Here is an 8,557-nt window from a genome sequence, read left to right as displayed (position 1 = left end):
AGAAGAGTGTAAAATCCTACAAGAGGCTTTTATAGTCTTGAAATGTATTGCATTCTTCTCACATTGTAAAAATAATCCATCACAAGTAAAAGTTTACAAGGATTCCTGACAGAGTGACATTACATATATTATATAATTGGACTGATGTGTTCATGTGAACAGCATTTTCAATGTTAGCAGGCAGCTGTGGAGTTAATTTTATCTGCTCAGGGCCACAGATTGAACTCGAACCCCGGGCCGCTGCAGCGAGGACGGGGCCTCTGTACATGGGACGCCTGCTCTACCTCCCGGCTTATAAAATCTTAAGAAGGTAAATAATTAGTAACTCCAGGAAGTTAGCCTAGCCAGTCAGTTAGGCTACATAACACCAAGTCGATTTTACACTTTACCGTTTTATAACATATTAACAAACTACATATAATGTATTAATTACTGAACTTTAGAGGTGCTTGTTTATAGATTTTGTCACCTTTGGACAGAGCCAGGCTGGCTGTTTCCCCCTCTTTACAGTCCTCATGCTAAGCTAAATTAGCCGCCCCGGCTGCTGGCTGTAGCTTCACATTTAGCAAATCTGGCTGGGTTATTGTACAAAAGGTAACTAGTAGTAACTACTAGTTGTGCAGTGTCACTTAACACTGAATATAAGGTTAAAAAAGTAACTATGTGGAATATGAAAGGTGCGTAGAAGACAGGCAAATAAAAACATGACAAAATATGTAATGTTTCTCAGTGGTTATGCACTTTTATTCAAAGTTTTAGGTCCCACCGTGGGTCCCATGGTAGTTAATACCAGGATCAGCTCATAATCCCTGAGAAGCCAGTATTGGGAATGAACTGCTCAGACCCTCCAGATACTGGAGAATAAACACCACAGTCATGTAACACAGTTCAAAGCAGTACAAAAAAAATCATGTCCAGGTCATTAAAAGCGTACGTAAACCACGAATTACATTCTACACATTATACAATCACTACGAATTTAAACACAGTACACAATACTGTCATCAAGATGTACAGCGTAACCCAATATGGGTGAGAGAGGACACAGAGGGAACAGACACCTCCATGTGGAAACACTGATGTTGCTCTTGTTAAGTTCTCACCTCACAGGCCTCGACAGTAACCAGCCAGTGTTGTGTGTAAATAAAGAACATGAATTTTATAATAACAGGAGGCACATCAGTCTTTTGTGCAAACTATTATAGACTGTGGCTCAGATTACACATGTGGTTATTATTTAGATGCCAACTGGCTTACATCCGAGACGAAAGTCACTAATTCGCCACTGTCGAGCCTCGTGAGGTGAGCGTCTTTCCAGGAGCAAATACCAGCTCATTTGAAACTCAGCTGTGCAATTATAAAACAAACAAAAATAAACTTTTCAAAGCTGATTGCAACCCCGAAATCAAAATCTCTTCCACTCATTATTCTTCCCTGATTGTGACAAATGCAAGGAGTCTTATTAAATACATAAAACTTGAATAGATATTGAGATTTTGAGGGGTTATTAATTAATTTTCCGTTAGTTTGGACACAAATCTGAAGCATGTCATTAAAGGACGTAAATTAGGTCAGTTTGCTAAAAAATATCAAAAAGTGCTTCGTCCTGATATACTTCAGTTAAGGATGCATTTGGAGATCTGCCTACTGCCAGCTCAGCTTGTGGGAGAAATAACACTGTTAACTCAAAAGCACAACAACATCTTCATATTAGAGCGTTTGTCCGGAGTCATCGGAGTGAAACAAAAATCGCCAATTATATGTGATAAAAGCCTACAAACGAAGACCGTCTTTTAAAAAGCGCAAAAAACAAAATAAATGTTAATGTAAAGCTGGCAAAAAGGCTTGAATATATGACAATACATTCTATGAGAATTGCAGATACATTTACAAGCAACATATACATCACAAAGCTCAACTGATTGCCTGCAAAGCTTAACGCTGAAAGCTACTTCCTGCCGGGAGCTGGAGACGAGGTCCAGGCTCCAGGACAGGAAGGAATATAGTCCCGAGGCGGGCCGCACAGCAGCCCAGTAAAACTATTAAAGACCGCAAACAACTGCAAATACAGCAGCGGCGCGGTCTGATACCAAACACTGGTCCCCACGAGCCTTTCAGATACCGAGGCAGGACGGGGACGAGGATGAGAAAGGAGCGGTCGCCCTAGAAGGCAACCTGGGGGGGACACCAGGGGGTGTCTGGGTACAGGAGACAGTGCACAGACTTGAACCTGGAAGACAGAGATGAGAGAGTTGGAGTTAGATTTGCTGGAAAGTCTTAAAACTGAGATTAAATCTGTGACACTTCATTAAAGGGTCACTCCACCAATTTTAAAGTGAAGTTTACACGTTGTGGAGAACTACTGCATATTTGAAAAAAGTAGTATAAAAACTTTTGTGGCTCCAGAGGAAGCTGCATGTAATCTGATAAATTGCCCCCAGTGATGTCACTCATTGGCTAAGTTGCATTGTGGGTGATGTAGGCAGCAGGACACAAAAGGCTTTATGCTACTTTTGTCGCCAGTAAACGGACTTCAACGTGTAAAACTGGTGGAGTTACCCTTTAAATACAGAACAGTCTCTCACCGTGATGGATCCTCCTCCACAGGAAAAGCCCCTTTCAAATTGATGATGTTGCTCTTATTTTCAAACATCCCATAACTGAGAGTGATCTGGAGGATAAGATACAGACAGAATATAAGCATCACAGAAAAAACACCTGACTCATGACTTCATCCTGGGGAGAAAGAGATGAGCTTCTAAGCCTCTCACCTGCTTGTGAATCTCAGATCTTGACACCTGTTGCAGGTTCTCCAGGTGGGAGTGAAACAGGTTGCTGCGGGTCAGAGGAACCCCCAGAACCGACTCGATGATGTAGCCGATGGTGCAGTCGTCGGGCAGGCGGATCTTCTCTGCCGTGTTCATGAAGTGACCGCCGCTGGAGGGACGAAAAAACAGACACCTGGTTAGAGCTGATTATTCTTGAGACTGAACACACTTTTATTTTGAAAAGCAAACAAGTACATCTCCCATGTTTTGCCATTTCCGTCCTCAAGACTGAGCTACAAATGTGAGGTCTCTGTATCTGTGTCTCACCTGGCCCACGGGCTCATCTTCAGCGCCAGGCCCCGGCTCACACAGAAGCCTGCTCCTCCGGTAGCGAACCAGAAGTTGACTGGTTTCTATAAGGACACAGAATAAGTTTGTCAACACAGAATAACCTGACAAATATATATGATCTGACACCAAAAGTAAGAATCTTCTGCGTACCATCTTATTGTCGCCCAGCCTCTCTGTGGCCTCGATGGGCCGGTCCAGGCTGGGTTTACCGAGGTACATGTCCTGGGTGTGAGGGTACTGGGACAGGAGCTTCACCAGAGTCCGAACATTCACGTAGTTGTCATCGTCCACATGACAGAACCACCTACGCAGCAGACACAGAGGACTTATTAGATCCAGACTGATGAAGAAATCAGCATTAAAAATAAAAATCAAGCGTCGGAGATGCTTACTTTTTCCCTGACTCGATGAACTTGTCGTATTCCACCGCCATCTTGCAAGACAGAGCTTGTCGGCTGTGAGCTGCAGAGCAGTTGGTGTTGATTGCATGACTCCCTGTGGCGACGATAAAAGAGATATATCAGTGGAGGCTCACAGAAGAAAAAAGCTCGAAGCAATTTTTTTTATCATCGTTAATGACGTCTGATACAGTTTCTCAAAGCACCTCTCTGTTCCCAACATGAAATCCCCCTCATGAAACTCACCAATTTTCTTTCTTAGTTCCTCGTCTTCTCCGTCTGTGAAGATGTACGACTGTGAACAAACAAAGAGACAACACAGATAAGTGCACTTGCTCTTTAAATCCATAAAATCAAAACGACTTTGGGTGATCATGTGGCGCGATCACACGATGACATTCAACAGTGCTTCCAAAGTCCTTCCTCCTCGCATCCAGCCCGGTGCGATTAGCATCAATCGACGTGTCTTTTATGCAGTGGAAAACACGTTGAGTTAAACAACCCCCGGCTCTAATAAAGCCCTTTTGTCCCGTGTTTCACTCTCTCCATGGCAACTATGCAGCCGTCCCGAAGCATCCCAGACATAGAACAAAGCAGGAGGCAGACTGTCCGCCCCCACGCACACCCCATTCATGCGCCCCATCCCCCGGCTGAGCCCCCATCGCTCTGCTGGACCTGCTGCCGGGCTTCAACAGCAGCAAACAGGTCTGACAAACCAGCAACACAATCCTCTGTGTGTGTGCTCGCTGCTGTATGACTGACAGACTCAAGAATTGAACCACGAGCCTGCAGGCGCTTGTTAAATGTAGCAGCTACTCATAAAAAGGAGTTAACAACAAAGAGACGGGAACACACTTTCAAAAGGAGCAGGGGGAGATTAGACTGAGCAGGTGCAAGCTGCTGAATGGTGATGATGAAAAGGCCGCCGGCGCTGAGCTTTGTAACCGCCAGTGGTCTGTTTACTCTTCACCTCAGGTGAGGCAGCACCTGCCGAGCATCACGCTACCTTATCTACGCCACGTGTCTCTACACGCCAGGTCGTGGCGCCTCAGCCCTCGCTGACAGGAGTTCACCACGGTGCTGCTGCTGGGCCACTTTTTATGCTTTTCTTTCTTTTGCGCCTGAACTTTTTATTTGTGGAGCAAACTCCCAGCAGATGTAGCTCGATGCTTGTATTTGTTTAAGGAAGGGTGGTGGTTTTCGCTGGTGAAGGGATCAGAGGCTGGCGCTGTTTGCTTTAAAGCCCGTTGAATAGACAGCCTAATCACTGAGGCAGCTGCCAGAGCTGCCAGGGCACTGACAGAGGGAGAGGGAGGGAGGGAGGGAGGATGGAGGAGAGAGGAGGAGGAGGAGGGGGGGTCTCACTGCTGATTAGTAAATCGAAAACCATGTGTGGCCATTCACCCCCACTTCACCCTCTATCCTGCCCCCCCTCCTCCCCTCCAACCAGAGCCTCTTGAATAGAACAATGCTGCGAGTTTTCATGCTGGGTAAAGTCTCCACTGGGTAAATTCGAAATATGTTTGCCAGCATTTGCATACAGCTGCAGGAGTTAACTAAAGAGAAACCTCCCGGGAAAGTCCGCCTTTGTTTCTTAACTGAAACTTAAAAGAACAGTTTCTTTCGGTGAATACTAATTCCTACCAAAAAGAAAGAAAGAGTTTGAAGCAGAGATAAGAGGCGACAGGGTGGAGGAGGAGGGGGCTGCACTCCTGACCACAGGAAGGCCTGGCACGGCCCTGTCTGAGCTGAACGTGGTGCCTGGCTGGCTGTCTCCAGCTCCACGGGAAGGAAGGGCATCGCTCCCCTCCCTCCATCAAACACTTCCCCCTTCTGTCCAAGAAATTCAAAGCATTTTTCTATCAGGACAAATGATTTGGACATCAGAGTGCCTGAATGGCCACAGCGCGGACAGTAAAAGATGAAGAGCAGGCACAGATTTTTTCGACCCCAGGCTTCTGAATCCTTCTGATTAACTCGACTACTCGGCCAAGTGTTTTTCTTCTAAACGCTAAAAGCGCTCTTTGTTGGGTTGCTGGCTAATTATCATACTCTTAAGAGAGGAATGCATGGCACACCATGAAGATGGAGGTGCCAGCTGCAAAATGAATTCACGCTCTGATAGAAGCAGCTGCTACTTGCCAGATTTAGAGATCAATTTGTGGCCGATCAACGCTGTGGAACGAGAAGTATTGCGGACAATTTTGTTCTTTTGTTTTACAGTTCTGAAGCTTTGTTGTTGGGGAAGAGGTACTGATTTTAAAAAATGACTTCAGTCTTTCGGTTTGGTTCTCGCCACAAAGGAGATCTTTTCACATAAATGCTGTTTACTCTCTGAATGGGCTCAAAGATTAAGAAGGCCACAGGCACTATTGTGTCAACACAGCTATCACTGAGATAATCTTCCCTCCCTCTTCTCATGCAAACAGCAGCAGATAGCAGCAGCTCCGTCTGCATACAGGAGAAGGGATCTCACTGACAGCAGTGAGAAATAACAAAGTCTTTGCAGAAACAATACTTTTCTCCCTTGTGTCTCTAAAAGCGATCCAAACTCCGCAGATGTTCGTCAGCTGAGCGTGAGAATCAAACCTGAACACTGAGGATGCACCATATGTACATTGTGGGAACTGGGAGCATCATATGGCTGGCATTAAGGCCGTCCTTTGTTACCCTCTCCTGACCACCTGTCACCCTTCCTGCAGGAACTCCCTCTTGCATTGTGGGCTCAGTCTGTCCTTTTTGTCCACGCAGCCACCCCACCAGCTGCCTCCCTGCCTGTGAGCCCTGCTGTTGGGTGGGTTAACTTAACATCAACCTGTGCAGTGTGAGCAGATGTTGCAGGTGATTCTGTCTGATCAGGGACTGACAGCCTGTGATTATCCTCCAGAGAGGAAACTTTAGTGGTGCTCGAGATAAAAGAGAGAAACCCTGTGTGTGACAGCGCCCGAGGCAAATTAAAAAGACTTCAGAAAGAAGCACATGTGACGCCTCTGGGTGCAGGATAAAATCACTTTGACTACAGCCGAGCATGTCTTTGTGCAGCTCGCTTCCCGGCACAAACTTGCCTATAGATGCACCCCTTTGTCCCCCCAAGCATCCCCTTAACGAAGCCCCCCAGTTTTCCCATCCCTCCAGCAAAGCTTGACCCAGACTCGGCTCCCACGTTCCCATGGAGAGAGGGGAGACAAGGGGCTGGGAAAGCTTTTCTTCCCCCTTCAGAAAGACGCTTTGTTAGTCCTGGAAGGGGGACAGCGCTGGAGTTTGGTGCTGTGAAGCATCCATTGCACCAGGGGCATTCACAGGGACACCCAAAGAGGAGGAGGGATAATAGAGAGTGGGGAGAGAGGGGAGGGAGAAGAGGGAGAGCTGAAACTGCTCCCTCCGTTCTCAGGGACATCACTCAGAGGAGAATAAAAAGTGACAGAGCTGGAGAAACTCAGCAGTGTGTCAGGAGGAACAATGCAGCCATGAAACACACATCACCTCCTCACCATCCCCTCAAATCAACAGTTACTTGTGCACAAAACATGACTGCTTTCAAGAATTAATTTTGCACTCGTCCTTTACCTGCTGCATGTTTCTGGAGATCCACGTGTCCAGCAGCAGGTTCAGCCTGGACTGATGGAACTTCTTCGTGGTCTTCACGGCGATGAAGATGTCATCCGCGCTGATGTCCTCGGCTGGAGGCGGGTCTGCGGAGGACGCGGGGGAGCGTGCGGGCCTCTCCACCTCCCTGCGGCCCCGGGTCAGCTTGGTGAAGTAGGCGGAGAATCCGCTCTTCACCGGCGCGTCCTCCTCTTGGAGCAGAGCGCGCGTCCCTGCGTCCTGCTCCGCGCTCGGCTCCTCATCCAGCTGAGCCCGGTGATGCTGCTGCTGCTGCTGCACGGCGACCACCAGCAGCAGCAGGCAGACACAGGCTGCGCTGGCTGCAGTGATGGCTGTCTTCTTTCCATTATTCTTCAACATGATTAAACCAAAAAAAAAAAAAAGACTAAAAACTATGAAGCGGCGCAACGAAACTCCAAAGCAAAGTCCATATGGTGCTTTTTAAATTTATTTTTTCCTTTTAAACGACGCGTCCGTCAGGGTGCATGGCTCAATCACATATGGATGAATAGAAAAGAAGGGGCATTTATAAGCTTCCGTGCTGGCCACGCCTCATGGGAGGTCCTTGAACGCAGCATGCCGGCCAGTGACGCAGCAAAGAGGCGTGGTCGTGACTCTCTGTGTCACTTACATGTAGTTCAGTTTGGCTTTTGGAGATAGTGTGAGTAAAAGATTGACCCAAGGAAAACAAAACTGCAGGAAAGGTGTGTTAAAGCCGCACCTGCATCACTCACACACTCTGAGGTCTAAACCTGCAGTCAGACCTGTGAAGCCGTTTGGATTCAGCCGACTGTGAGCTCAGAAAAAACAGCCCCTATTGTTCCTCGCTGACCTTGTGAGGACTCTAAACAGTTGGCCCATTCCTGAACACTTGTTATTCAAATTCTGGCTCTCGCAACCGAGTGCCGTCTGCTGCCGGGACGCTCACCAAAAGACGTGCAGAGCGACACGCAGCTGGTGGAGCCACAGTGAGCCCCCACCGACCCGCAGGAGCCACCAGATTTAGACGGTTCAGAATCAAACAAATGTCTGGTCAAATAAAATCTGAGGGAATTTAACAAAATACAAAGTATGAGGTTAAATCTGTTTGCTTTGTACAAAGGCAGCTGAAAACACACATGGTTTTGGTGTCATTCCAGATATAGTGTAAGGTCACCTTTGTGATAAACTCCCAAAAAGTCAATGTTGTTTAAGGTGTATGAGGCAAAGTCTGAGTCACGCCCTACATTCACAACACTGCTTCTCTAGTTGAAGGAAAAGTTCACCCAAAAATTTAAATGTAGTCTTTATCTGCTCACCTCATGTCGAAAGTCCACCAAACAAAAAAAAAAGAAAGAAACACCTGCAGTGGAGATAAGTTTTCCCTCAGAAAAAGATTTTGAAAAACAATTATATGACTATTGCAAATACAAGTAAAGGCAGAGGAGTTAAAGG

At 46.8% G+C, this 8,557-nt stretch overlaps 1 protein-coding gene across 1 annotated transcript; it reads right to left on the bottom strand.

The window, feature by feature from the left end:
* Nucleotides 1-717: 717 nt before the first annotated feature.
* Nucleotides 718-7,586, bottom strand: lfng (LFNG O-fucosylpeptide 3-beta-N-acetylglucosaminyltransferase). The gene is made up of 8 exons (XM_073495192.1): nt 7,085-7,586; nt 3,764-3,812; nt 3,512-3,614; nt 3,270-3,423; nt 3,096-3,181; nt 2,772-2,937; nt 2,586-2,671; nt 718-2,230 (listed from the first exon to the last, which is right to left on the bottom strand). Exons 1-8 carry the CDS (start codon nt 7,481-7,483, stop codon nt 2,164-2,166), a joined length of 1,110 nt encoding a protein of 369 aa, XP_073351293.1. The 5' UTR covers nt 7,484-7,586; the 3' UTR covers nt 718-2,163.
* Nucleotides 7,587-8,557: the final 971 nt, after the last annotated feature.

The sequence above is a fragment of the Pagrus major genome, chromosome 23 (genome assembly GCF_040436345.1).
Source record: "Pagrus major chromosome 23, Pma_NU_1.0".
Classification (NCBI taxonomy): Eukaryota; Metazoa; Chordata; class Actinopteri; order Spariformes; family Sparidae; genus Pagrus; species Pagrus major.
Note: the sequence above shows the minus strand (reverse complement) of the source record. Positions and strands in the feature narration are given on the sequence as shown.

Bases quoted from the DNA above. Each gene is read 5' to 3' on its own strand.
- lfng (XM_073495192.1), bottom strand. From the start codon at position 7,483: ATGTTGAAGAATAATGGAAAGAAGACAGCCATCACTGCAGCCAGCGCA. The intron at 3,813-7,084 runs GTAAAGGACGAG...GTTTGTTCACAG, and splicing joins TCTCCAGAAACATGCAGCAG to TCGTACATCTTCACAGACGG. The intron at 3,615-3,763 runs GTGAGTTTCATG...TCGTCGCCACAG, and splicing joins GGAACTAAGAAAGAAAATTG to GGAGTCATGCAATCAACACC.